Below are 13,431 nucleotides of genomic sequence, written 5' to 3' on the forward strand. Positions count from 1 at the left end.
AGAATTATACGAGTCATATACACACGCACAAACTACCTCCTTTGTTAATATAAAACTCGATTACCTAATTTAGAAAGATTAAAATTAATTTATTTAACTTATAAATTGATATATAATTTAATGATACACATAAGTATTTTAGAGAGATTATGTAACATATACTATAATTAAGTAATTTAATAACTTTTTTAATCTTTTCAAATTAGTTAATTGGGTATTATATTAAGTAGCGGAGGTAGTATAAATATATTTGAATGAATGCGACGTGTTACCGACTGGTGTATAGTCAATACTAGTAATAATCTCTGTCAAATCAGACACTTTCCATCTTTTTTCTCCGTTCGCAACTGTGTTTGCTCCACCAATGCATAAAGGAAAGACAATAATAATTTCTTCGCCTTGTTTTTCTTTTTCTCCTTGCAAAATGATCATTTCATTTCATCCATGAAATTTTTCTAACATGCAACTTAAGTACTCCTCAGAGAAAGCAAGTGTTTCTAATAATTGACAATCTTAGTAACTCCACAGAAATACATAGGGTACACCAAAAGCCTCTTTAGAGGAGCTGACAGAATGATGCTGCTAAAAAGCAAGCTGATCTGACCCCCACAATATGAAATTAAAATCTGTACAGACCCAATGAAAGCAAAATTAAAGAAAAACAACAGAAAAGCATGAAATTATAAAACAAAAAAGACCCTTGTTTTGATCTTCAAAAGGTGATTTTATTATCAACTTGGTACTCTGCAAAAGTGTTCTATCACTGCAGTATCTGAGGATGATTTTGTTCTGGATTTATCATGCTCAGGCACAAGAATAATACCACACTAAAACTATACTCATAGGATCTTCCAAAGATTAATCTCTCTGCATCTTTAACTGCTTATAGAAGTTCCTAATGAAGGCATCAGCTTTTGCAAACAGCTCTTGGCCACTGATTCCTCCAACCTCTTCTTCTTCTTCAACCTCCTCCTCCTCCATGGTTCCTGCTTCTCCTAACAATAAAAGGCTCGGCATTGAAGCACTCTTCTTCACCTTCTCAAACTTTTCAAAAACAATCTTATTATTTGGCTTCTTTCTTTCACTAAATTCTGAAAAAGAAGCACTTCCACTTCCACTGGCCGAGGCGGAACTTTCCTTTTTCTCAGGAATGGATGCAACAGAAGCAGAAAATTTCTTGTCTTCAGATGAAGAAGAAGGCCTCGGAAAAGCTGAAAGAAAACCCGCTTCAGCTCCAAGTGAAATGATGAGGAGGTTGACGATGAAGTAAAGGAAGGTAGGCTTTATAGAGGAAGGCAAAAAGGGTGTGATGGAGAGAAGAAGAGCCAGCACAAGCAGCATCAGAACTTGGTACTTGTTAAACTTTGCCATGGCTTCTGGTGTGATGAGAAATATCAGAAAGATCAACAAGATGTAGTGGTGGTGGTGGTAGGAAGTAATAGAAATAAGAGTGAGGTTCTGGGGACACACCCACATATTTATATACAGAAGAGACCTCAAACTTTTAATGTGGAAATGTTGACCAAGTCAATCATCATAAACAAGATGATGACCCTAACCAATAGGGAAAGGAAGGCGACAAGAGGAGGAAGCAAGAGGGAAAGTAATAGACTAGGATCCCACTTCTTGCACTGTCATTTTATTTTTGGGATAAGAATAAAATAGATTGAGATAATAATCTAGAAGAGTTGATGTGAAACGGAAGGGAAAGCAGGAAATTGAAAAGAAAATGAGAGAAATGAGAGGGAAAAAAAGACACTGAGAAAAGGAAGCCGACAGAAGAAAACAACATGTCAAATATGAAGTTTGTCGTAAAATGAAATCCAAAAAAAGCATGTATCTTAAACTAATTACAAAAATTAAAAATAATAAATGAGATCTCAAAATAAGGAGCAGGGTTAAGGTAACTGCCCACTAACTACAAGATAATTAATAATTAATCGATAAAAGTAAAAAATCAAATTAAAGTAAACTACACCCTAAATATCTCCCTAATTATGTGCATCAAGAGTGCTGAGTATTAGCACAGTAAAATGACACGATAATGACTGTGAATGCTTGGCAAGTCGAAAAATTAAACTATCCATAAGGGAAGCAAAGTGGACAACAGAACATGGAAGCAAGAGGGAATGTCGTGGACTGGATACAGCTTCTTGTACTATCAATTCCTTTTTTTTTTTAATATATTGAGAGATTTTCTGTAATAATGATACAGAGGAGTGATTAAAAAGTAAAAACTATAGATATATATATATATATATATCATATATGCATGTATGTATGTGTATGTAATTTCTTTACTCTCATGGCACTCTTCCCTTTTTTTTTTTTGTGGTTTCGATTTAGATAGATGTAATGCATTGATTTTCTAAACATATCTATTTAGAAAATATATTTTTAAAAACAAAGACAAAAATAGACCTTTTTTTTTAATTTCTGCTTTTTAATGAAGACGACGAAAAATTTATCTGAATGTTATTGGACGCTGCTTGATAAGGTCGGTGAAAGTATACTCCCATTTTCCACTAAAGTCCACCCACCTTCTATTTTTACGGTCATTTTTTTTTTTTAATTTTTGATGAAGGGTTTTCCGAGACTCAGAGCAGTTTTTGCCTCTCTTGACAAGTGCACTTTTAAGATTCAAATTTTGCACATATGATCTTTTTTTTTAAATTTTATTTTTTTGGGCTCTTCAGTTTTGCTTGGATATGAGATACCAGCTTTTGAATTCATGACCACCAAGTAAAGTCTTCACACAGCCCAGCAATTGGAGGTACTCCAGTAAGTGAATTGTTAACGTTGAGGCAAGATATTGTTATTGTGTTTAATTCTCACCTGCAACGCCACATTAACGTAATTGCAAAGGTTCTTTTTTTTTTAATACTATTTTCATATTTGATTGGACTAGTGTGTGCTCCCTAGCTTGTAAATCTAAGAGTATTAACTTACTATATCTTCATTGCTTTCTTGTCTAGAAGCATCTAGGGTGAAAGAGAATAGGCCGCATGTGGTAGGTAGAGCATTTTGAAAACCCTAGGGAAATTGGATGTGAGAGGTGAGGAATACAAGATATTTTGATTTTTGAAATTTTAAATATTAATGAAGTATCTATCATTAAGTATTCAACCCAAAATAACAATTATTACAGGTCCGGTTTTGGTGCTCATCAAGGGAGGAGCACCCAGCACTCATCAGCTGATGAGCAATTTGGACTGTCCAGATTTAATCTGGACGGTCTAGATTTAATATTTTTAAATAATTATTTTAAAATAGAAAAAAATTTTAAATAATGATAATTAAGAGTTTATTTTTATTTTTTATTCTATACCTATTAAAATAATTATTTTGAAAAAATAAAAATAAAAATAAAACTAAATCTGGACCATCCAGATCAGCGCTGGGTTGCTCAAGACTTATGAGCATCCAAAGTCATTCCCAATAATTACACTGGCTTGATAGAAACCTGAGACAATATTATTATTACTCCTCCGATCTTTAATATAAGACTCATTTAACTAATTTGATTAGATTAAGGAAGTTAGGTAAGTTAGTTAATTATAAAAAATGTGACACATTTTTCCTAAAACACCATAATCATTTTTCTTAATACCTTCTCTCTCTCTTTTACTTGATTATGATTGAGGGAATATCTATAGAAGTAATTTAGAGAAAACTGATAAATATGATAAATGAATCTTATATTTAGGATCAAAACTAACTCAATAATTGAGTTTTATATTAAGGATCGGATGATTATTTTTTTAAAATGAACTGGCTTGTGAAGAGGAATTTGAGTTGAGTCAATGGTAAATCATTTTTAAAAATGAGTGGTTAGAATAGTATCATGATATATATTAATGACGACAAATGTCTCCTAGAAGGACAAAGTGGGTTAGGAAAAAAGATATCTACATCAGCAGAAAAAGTGGGGGAAAAAAAGAATATCACAAGGTACAGTCCTACAGGTGAAACTCTAGCATACTCCCTATCCACAGCTAAGAAAAAGATGTACCCACGGCTTCTTCTTTTCTCTTTTCTTCCTCCTCCCTTTTTCACAAATATGCTATGTTTATCTATTTCAATTGCATTATCTAAAAAGACAATTAAAAAAGGCCGTCGCTCCACATCAGACAGTCCATTTAATGAAGACAAAGATGAACCAAGACGGTTAAGATCATTAAGATGAACCAAGATGTCTTTCTTCCTTTTTCTGTTTATCTTATCCTTTTGGCGCCACAGCAGAGTAAAGAATCATTATCCTTTATGATCATGAGGTGGAACAAATATTCTCCACCCTTTTTTCTTTACTGGGCTGAAAACAAAAAAAATTCTTTTGGCTTTTGAGGTGGGTTTGACAGAGACTTAATATAATATATTTGACCTATATCATAGCATCTAGCTGAAACCTCAGCTTATCCTTAATCAGAGGAGTTCAGAGTTGGTAGAATTTTCATGTTCTAATCTTACAGTCGAAATGTTTTATGCAGCACAATCTCACCAACCTTGCCTCCACATAATAGAATTGTTCGTATCTGCCAGATAAATTATGAACCGTCCATTCCAAATCGCATTTGCTTCAGCAAGCCAATCTTTTAATTGTTTTATGTCCATAGAGATAAAGGGTAGTGAAAGGAATGGCTTCCTGTTCTAGAGAGGCTATAAAATCACTTGTATTCTCCACCTTTAATTATTATGTGTCCAATGGAAACTTAGGCCTACGGCACTTCCATCCTGGTTGGTAAATAAAATGAGGAGGATTCTTAAAGGATACTTACATTGCAATAGCTGCATATACATCAGACACAATTGTGTGACAAGTCAACGTATTTACATTCCTGCAACATGCAATAATCCCACATCATATTAACAACGAACAATCTAGAAGCATATGTGCAACCCAAATCACTAGCCCCAGACCAGAACTTTCCGTACAAAAAACTAAACTAGATTCATCCGAGACAACTATAAGAAAGCTTAAACTGAAAGCCAAGGACCTGCAGGTATTGTAATGTGTCACCTTGCAATGCCATGAGGTGACGTCCATAGATAATGAAGCACTTTGGCTCAAAATTAAAGACTTCCAGTCTACAAATGATAAGTAACTCATGAAGAGATAAGCAAGGATGACAAACACGCTTTTCAATACAGCGCTGAGCTAAAGAGCTACTTTACGTATACTTAAGACAAAACATATGATGAGATCGTCCAGCTCTGGGCAGTCATTGATGATTAAACCATGTTCATTGGCCAAATGAAGAAGGCAGATGAAGCACTTGTGAAGAGAGATATCCTCTGCTTCTACAGCATCAGAATCATTGCTTGGAAGCGAGGCTAACGGATACTTGAAAGATATAGTGCCATCATGTACCTGACAACAAGGACAAAAAAATTATAAGAACAAATGTCTTGGTAATTTCAAAATCTAGTGAACTAAAAACAAACTCTGATCTTGGTTATTCTTCTTTGATGGGTTCAATTAGCATATTGGCTTCCAGGCGTACTTTAAGAATTTACTACCCCTCATACCCACAAATTATAAGTATCTATTAGTTCTTTACCAAGATATGAGTTGTTGCAACACTTCATGGAAAAGAACTTTGTTGATGCTGATGCCCACAGTTTAATCATTCCTAAACACTTCTATGAAATACAAATGGAATCACAACACACATGCAACTATATGAATGTAACAAAACAATATAAAATGGTTTTTTTGGAAAAAAAATATACATATTTATCTATATTCACAAATGAACGTTAAAATTTAACTTATAACAACTAACCATAACCTATGACGCCATTTAGTCTCTGTCTTTCATGGTACAATGTGGGTTGTTAAACCCATATAAATACAGATAGGCACACCAAAAGAAACAAGAGCATATCCCACCAAAACCATCGTTTTGAAGGCAAATCAAGATTTAGGAAGAAAATAACTAAAACTCTCAATGGAAACATGGCAGATATAAGCACAACAGAACAAGATAAGTGGAAACAGAAGTTAGATTGTTGAAGGATATTACCGACTCTGTGCTTTCTCTGGAATCCATCATGTGATGCCAAAGCCACTTCTTCAAAGCATGTACGTCAACTGGTTTAGTAGTTTCCTCATACTGAATCTCAATTTCTTTTACCTGAAGAATGCAGTCCATGAACGTGAGTAACAAAACGAAACGCAAATTAAGGGGAAAAACATAGAGATGGTGGGGAGATTATAAACACGTGATAAAGCAAGCATAAATTATATATTGCCCAAGTTTCTCAACTAGAAGGCATGCGGATGATATTCAAAGCTACCATTGGCCTGAAATTAAAACCTTTCTTCAAAAGGGAAAACATGAATATCGCATTTCACAACTAGTCGAAATTTCAAACTCCGAAGACATTCCTCCAGGGACCCATGAACGACTTTTGCTTTGGAAAAAAATTAGGGCAGACAAAAGAGCGGAAGAGGGGGAAAAAAAATCAGTTCATAACCATTCACATTGGTGGCCTGACTCACTTGAGGCCAAGTATAAAAACTGGGGAAAATTATATGGGATTGTAATTTAAAAAAAAAAAAAAAAACCTGGCAAGGGCGGGAGATAAGTTCCTCATTGACTTCACCACTACTATAAACATGCATGTCATCACGATGATCATCAGATGCACTCTTATGGTCCCAGTGTGGCACTAGATCACTGGTCTGTTGCCAATAGTTTTCACCTGGAACAAATAGTAATGGCCATGTCACAAGAATGTTATATCCTCTCTGCAGACAATCGGATAGGGAAAAAAAATATGTTGTGAGTTGTATTAGTAAGATAACAAATCTTATAAAACAATAGGAATGTGCAGAACCACTACCTCAGTCATTATGCCTTACTCTATGAGAAACAGGAGAGTTGGGTCACAAGGTTGAAATTAGAAATGAGAAAGCCAATATTCGCCTTGTGTTTTTTAATCGAGAGTTCCTAAAACAATGGGTTGGAGACCCATGATGTTTTGTCATTGCAAAAACTATGGAATCTCGAAGTCGGAAATATAAGCACAACTGGTAGAGGTATGGTAAGGTGGAAGGATTTTCTTTTGTGTGTGGGTTGTCTGATAAAGGGTAGAGTACCAGAATCTGAAAAACAATACTCTTTAGCAGCAGGGTGGAGAATTTCTGAAAGAAACAAGTTCATATACTTATTCGAGGTTCTTACAGCCAGCATATCATACTTTATCAAGGACGTTAGACAGAGACTAGAATTACTGCCTTAAACACGACATACACGCACAAAGTACTATACTAATGCAAACATGTAACGAGGTGGACTATAGGCGGACATGACTCAGACATAATTGTAAGACGTAATATACAAAGCAAGAATCAGCTTCCTGAGCCACTTCGCAAGTTCAGGCACGTTTTTGTCTTCTAGAATAAGTCTCTAGAGTCTGCTGAGATGGCAGTCTCTTAACAATAACATGTGATCTAGACATATCATGGTAACAAAGATATTACTAAAATTGATGGCCCATTATTGCTGATTAGAGCGCACTCCATAAGTTGCAAGATGGAAATTTATACCTGATGGATTTATTCTTCTCTTCCCTGGGAACTGGAACGGAAAAACAAGATTTTGTCGTTAACTTGCATGAAACAACAGTCCAACCTAATATAACTTTCTTGTGAATGAAGTGCATAAAATAAAGCATCATGAATCAAACATGTATAGACTACACATAATTTTTCCCCTTTTGGGGTAGAAAATTTTATTCAGAAAAACCAATAAATATACAAGAGAGTAGAAATCAAGATTACTCCTAGAAGTACAAAACAGAAACATTTTACAAACATACAATTCTTGTCATCAACATAACTACTCATCGTGACATTTGGATGAAAAACAGCCTTACAATATCCTGAGGATGATAATGGCAATCTTCTTGAAGTTTTTTATTTGGTGGTTTTCGGTTTGAAGCCAGCAGTGTGGACCTGGGATTTTGTGGAGGAGAAAAGATATTTGGCATCTCTTCGTTTGAAAATTCCATAAATTGAATAACAATATCTAAAGTATATTTGTTCCTTGATTTCTTAGTGGTGAGGTTTGGTCCACATTCTGAACCAGGAACATTCTCAAGAGCAACATTATAGGGGTGTAAGGAAGCAAAATCTATAACAACAAGTAATGCAAACAAAAAACTGTGAATGCTGCATGCATGCTCTTGAACCTCCACAAGTACTTCCAGTGATCAGGATCTGCCCAAGCATTCTGTTTAGAAGTATTTCCCAATACCTGTAACAAAAACATAGATATTAGCACATAGCTGCCATCGATATTTTCTTTGTAAAATGCACAGCGGTCATTATACTACACAAATAAAAGACTGATTTGGAGACCTTATCATATTTTTAGCAAGACCTTGTGAGAGAAAAGAGAACAGTGAAGAATGCAAACATGAAACTCATAAGTAACGTGTTAATGTGCAGATCAACTCTCCACTAAAAGATCTGGCCAAAAACTATCCAATGAAAGATGTAATCATGCAAAACATACCCACAGAAATCCTTGAAAGTCAGAATCCAAAGAGTTAGACCTTTCATTTACAGCACTTGCCTCATCAAAATCATCAAAGTTTGCATAATGGTTTCCAAGCATACCACTATCAAAATCAGGTTCCTTGTTACTAAATGCATCAGCTCTTTTTTTCTGGTGCTTGACTCAAATTCTCTGTTGAAAATGACCCATGATTGTGCTCATCTAATTGGGTAAAAATATCCTGAAGAGTGGGAGATATTTTAGTCCTTGTTGCCATCTTCATAACCATCTGCTTAGTTGACTCTATCATAGGACCATAATAGTAAGGGAATTATTGATTACCAAAAAAATTGGAAGAAAATCAATCACAGCTTTTACAATATACAAAGCAAAAATTTTCTAACCAGTGTCTCAGCCCTACACCTTTAGCGAAGGAAAGATCAATTTTATCTGAAGCATCAATACGTTGTGAATATGACTTGTATTTCCCCGGAACTTCAAATGAATCAAAAAGAAAACAGCATCCTTCATATATTCCAAAGTTGTTCGGTAAGAGACCCATGATTCCACCCTTATCAAATAATAAGGAGGTTTGACGATATAGAGGAGCCGCCGTAACGGCCACTGGGAGGAAGGATATGAAATACAGATTACAAAATGTTAAAATAAAACTGAAATGGTGAGAAATGAAAATCATATGAATACAATTACCATCAAACTTCTTAACATTAAGAGGTTCAAAGGAAGATTCCAGTGTTGCGAACGGTGATAGCTGCAACAACCACATGTATAAGTTCTATACGGTAGTCTCAGTATAACTGTATAAGCAATAAAAAACGAAAAAAGTTAAGTGTGCATCTTCTTGTCCAAATCTAACCCAGGTTTTGAGTGGCACTTGCAATTACTACCATTGATGTGATCAACATCAGCAATTTTTTCTGCCAGCGAAGAACTATGAAGTATTTCTAAAACCAAAGTTAATATTCATCAATAAAACTAATGCCAACAGCTTCCATAACGAGTCATGTAGGGAAAAAGTTAAATTCTGATAAAATATTAGAGAACTATGCACTAAGGTTTGCCCAAAAAAGAAAACAAAGATAAAAGAAAACTATAGCCTAAATTGTGACTACTTGTTACCCTCTTGGGAGAGAAGGATATGCATATACACAAAAATAATCAGGAAGCGCAAAAGAACAAAAGCCTGTTTAAATGGAAAGCATGAAGTGAATTAGTCCTCCCCTCCATTTGTCCAAATCAAAACAAGGAAGAGTAAATATTAAGAAACCCCAGTTACGTATTATTGCAGGATATGCAAATCAGCTTGGAGCATTGACTAGAACTAGAACCATGTTCTGTCTAATTAGGATAACATATACTACCTCTGGTCCTAATTATAAAATCTTATTTATAGTCTACAAATAAGATCTCATAATTAGGACCATAAGTAGTATTTTATTGGAAACAGAAGTGAATTGACTGTTCAAAGAATGCTTGTTTCCCATAGAAAAAACTAAAGGAGGACAGGAGGGGAGAAAGAGTGGAATTATCACATGCTGAGATTTTGAGACTCAAAAATAACAAGCATCTTTCTTCATCATGTGGAATACTAAGAAAACTATTTGTCACTGCCCATCAAGAATTGAAATCATACTGTCCAAATTGGGCATGAACCATTAAGGGACTCATCAAATTCCAGTAAAATAATCTAAAAAGTGAGTATCCAAGGATAAAAGTATCTGAAATGGGTGCATTATTATCGAAAGCTTCAAATGAAGTATTTAAAATTGGACAGGTATGTGTTCATAAAATCAAGGGAAACACATTCCATGCTCATCACAATGATAAGCATGGAGTGCTCATTGTAATTTGGACCATCCAAATCGATTTTAGATTGTTCAGATTGAATTTAAATTTTTATATATTTTAATCAATTTTTTGTTTTAATAAATACAGAATTTAAAATAAACATAATATCATAACTAAATTTAGTTGTAAACAAAAATTAAAGGAGAGACAGAGCAGTTAGCAGAACCCAAATTTATGGTATAATTAACTCCTGAATCGTTGGTTACTTTCTGAATTTGAAATTGAAATTTTCACATGTAGTAATTAAAATCTCAACAAGCATGTGTTTCATACTTTCTGCCATTCTCCTGAAATAGTATGCCTGCAGTGCTCTAGGCAGCGACATGATAAGATCCAGGACGTCCAAAAACTTGGGCGGTCTAAAATTAAAATCTATAAGTTATTTCCCTTTGTAATTTTTAAATTAAAAAAAACATTTACTATTTACTACTACTTCTAGTCCTTATTATAAGACCCCGTTTGACTTTTTGTTTGGTCCTAATTATAAGACCCCAATCCATTTTGTCTCTCGTATTTATACATTTTTTTCCAAAATAATCCTTCTAATGATAGTTCTAACCAATACACTTAATTAGTAAGGATATTTTAGGAATAATAACACTTATTTATTATAAATAACTAACTTAACTTACTTCCTTAACCTCTTCAAATAAGTCAACTAGGTCTTATAATTAGGAGTGGAGGTAGTATTTGGGTAAAAAGAAAATAATGCTAAATCTTGACGGCCCATATTTTGATATGGACGGTCCATAGTGCTCCTCACCTGAAACCGTTTTTCTGAAAGAACACTTCTTCCCGTCAAGGAGCGGGGATCCGAGTCTGAACGCCTCGTCGCCAGAAGCAGAGAAGCAGCGAATTTGGAAGGGCCTTGAGAAGGAGGTCAAAAGCTGAACACCAATCGGAGCACCCGAACTTGATGGAGAAGATGAAGAGTGCATATTCAACGGAAAGGAGGAAGAATTGACGGATTCGAAAATTTCAATCTCTTTTCCAGTCGGAACCTCAAATAGCTCCACCAGTAGGTAATTACCTGTTTCGTCATCCCTTGTGCAGTAGATGATAAATTTTCATCCTAATTAGCGCTAAGTGAATGAAACGACGAACCAAAACAAGCGTGAAGGAGGGGAGCTGAATCACGTTTCCTTATTCTTGGCCTACTTTCGTCGAATCAAACCCTAAACCATTACTCAATTCGAGAAGATGGGAATTATCGCTGCTACAACTACTTCTGCAATATGGAAAGAGATAGAACTTGCGGAGAGCTATCTTGTTTGTTCCATGTTCGAAGAAGCGGCGTCATTAGCTTCATCTATCTTTAAGCGTCTACGTGAACGTGGTAGAGGCATGGCAACCGAAGAAGAAGCTTCTCAACTGTACGACATGCTGGAATCAACTGGTATGGTGCAGGTTCAGTCGTTAAAGGAACTGGGCAGGACATTTGAAATTCTGAATCAACTCAGACAGTGTTTTGTGTCGGTAAAGTTCATTCCTGCTCAAGTTCTTCTTACTGGGGCTTGCTTCCAAATCGCAGACGGTTCTCCTTTGGCCGTTCGAGAGTTCCTTGAAGAATTTCTTAATGGCTGGATTCTTGAGGGTGAACAATACTACACTGTCGTAGCAGAAGCAGACTTAGAGCGTGAAGTCGGGGATAATATACAAATTGTTCTAGGAATTGATAATTATGTGGAAATTGTTGAGGTCTATGCTGTCACTCTTCTTGCGACAGTTCTAAACAATGTAGACCTTGCTATTTCCTGGGTTGAGAAAGCTCCATTGCCTGAGGAAAAAAGACAGGGAATTTTGAGGAGGCTACACTCTATGCATTCCTCTAAATCTACCAACGCGTCCCAGATTTCCCTTGCACAATCAGCAGCAAATAATAATGAGGCTTTTTCTCTGGCAGAACTACAGTCATGTGAAAGCTTGCCCAATGCCTTAAAAGGCAAGCACCCAGACAATAGAAAGTTCAGACCAAAAGAAGCGATTCTAAAATTGTCTGAACGAATAGAGCCATGTTTCTGGTGCTTCCGTTCTATCAATTTGAAGCTTGGCAATACTCATTTTGTCATATCTAAGGGGAAGATAATGCTTGGTTGTGTGGTCTTGCTTATATGTTATGTTTTGAAGAAGAAGCAAGCTAGTGTAAAAAGAACTGTGAGAAGGCAATTAACTGCCGTGAAGAGGGCATTGGTAGATATATGGCAGCTTGCATTTTCGTACCAGGTAAACCCTCTAGCTGCTGTTCAACCTCTTCCTACCGCTACACGCGGAGGTCAGTGATGGAGTTAGAGGCCATTCATGACCTAGCATTTGTAATTCCTGGATTGATTGAACAGCCTTATGGTTCTTGCCCTTGGAAGGCCGCATTATTTATTGTTATGTCTTTACTTTTGCACTTTGCAGCTCAGTAGCGCCCCAGTAGAAGCAACATAGCAAAATGCTGTCTGCTCTGTTTTTCTCATATAGTAGTCTAGTACTATAAGTACTCAAAATAGTTAACTAGAAGGATCACATGACTTATGACTATAACAGGTACTAATCCCCAACATTTGGGGTTAAGTACATAAAACCTACAGTCTATTCAGCACCATTTAGATAAATCTTCTATTAATTTGATATCTTGGTTGGTGCTAGTGGAAAAATGGTCAGATCAGGATCTTTAAGTAAGCCACAATCTCTATGGAAGCTAAGAAATGGAATTATCATAACCCCACATTAATGAAATCACAGAACCAAATGAGAAGAGAGGAATGTGAACCCTGTTCTTATTCTACACAGCTTGCTTCATTCTGGTGAGGAATTTGTATGCCTCCGAATGCACAGCGTCCGCCCTTGCCGAGTAAATTTTTACCCCTGCTTCTAGTGTGCAGCTTCCCTGCCAATTCCATCTCAAAAGCAAACTATTATTACCACAAAAACGAAAAAATCTTCATTGATGATTTCTTCTGTAAGACGGACCCAGTGACCTTTTGGAAGGTGGTCTCTGCATCATTTTCTGCATCAACTTCGATAATCTGGCTGAGATGATCTATGAGCTTCAGCTCCCAACTGTTCTTCA

The 13,431-nt window shown here is 35.7% G+C and overlaps 2 protein-coding genes across 3 annotated transcripts; one reads left to right on the forward strand and one right to left on the reverse strand.

Annotated features, from left to right (window-relative positions):
- Positions 1-5,001: 5,001 nt before the first annotated feature.
- LOC114719036 (condensin complex subunit 2-like) lies at positions 5,002-7,627 on the reverse strand. 2 transcript variants are annotated; one of them, XM_028904493.1, is made up of 4 exons: positions 7,553-7,627; positions 6,569-6,705; positions 6,024-6,134; positions 5,002-5,368 (listed from the first exon to the last, which is right to left on the reverse strand). In XM_028904493.1, exons 2-4 carry the CDS (start codon positions 6,623-6,625, stop codon positions 5,156-5,158), a joined length of 381 nt encoding a protein of 126 aa, XP_028760326.1. In that variant the 5' UTR covers positions 6,626-6,705; positions 7,553-7,627; the 3' UTR covers positions 5,002-5,155. The 2 variants fall into 2 exon arrangements, with proteins under 2 accessions (XP_028760326.1, XP_028760327.1); XM_028904494.1 differs by lacking the exon at positions 7,553-7,627 and adding an exon at positions 6,847-7,116.
- Positions 7,628-11,102: 3,475 nt separating this feature from the next.
- Positions 11,103-12,746, forward strand: LOC114719034 (protein APEM9-like). The gene has a single exon (XM_028904491.1). The coding sequence runs from the start codon at positions 11,574-11,576 to the stop codon at positions 12,651-12,653; it is 1,080 nt and encodes a 359-aa protein (XP_028760324.1). The 5' UTR covers positions 11,103-11,573; the 3' UTR covers positions 12,654-12,746.
- Positions 12,747-13,431: the final 685 nt, after the last annotated feature.

The sequence above is a fragment of the Neltuma alba genome, unplaced genomic scaffold, assembly GCF_004799145.2.
Source record: "Neltuma alba isolate B1F8T4 unplaced genomic scaffold, ASM479914v2 tig00011885_pilon, whole genome shotgun sequence".
NCBI classification, from domain to species: Eukaryota; Viridiplantae; Streptophyta; class Magnoliopsida; order Fabales; family Fabaceae; genus Neltuma; species Neltuma alba.

What these genes read in the sequence shown, in the direction of transcription:
- LOC114719034 (XM_028904491.1), top strand. Translation starts at nt 11,574, where the DNA reads ATGGGAATTATCGCTGCTACAACTACTTCTGCAATATGGAAAGAGATA.
- LOC114719036 (XM_028904493.1), bottom strand. Translation starts at nt 6,625, where the DNA reads ATGCATGTTTATAGTAGTGGTGAAGTCAATGAGGAACTTATCTCCCGC. An exon ending in TTATCTCCCGCCCTTGCCAG is followed by an intron (nt 6,135 to 6,568) that starts GTTTTTTTTTTT and finishes TGCATTCTTCAG; the next exon opens with GTAAAAGAAATTGAGATTCA. An exon ending in CCAGAGAAAGCACAGAGTCG is followed by an intron (nt 5,369 to 6,023) that starts GTAATATCCTTC and finishes CCTTGTTGTCAG; the next exon opens with GTACATGATGGCACTATATC.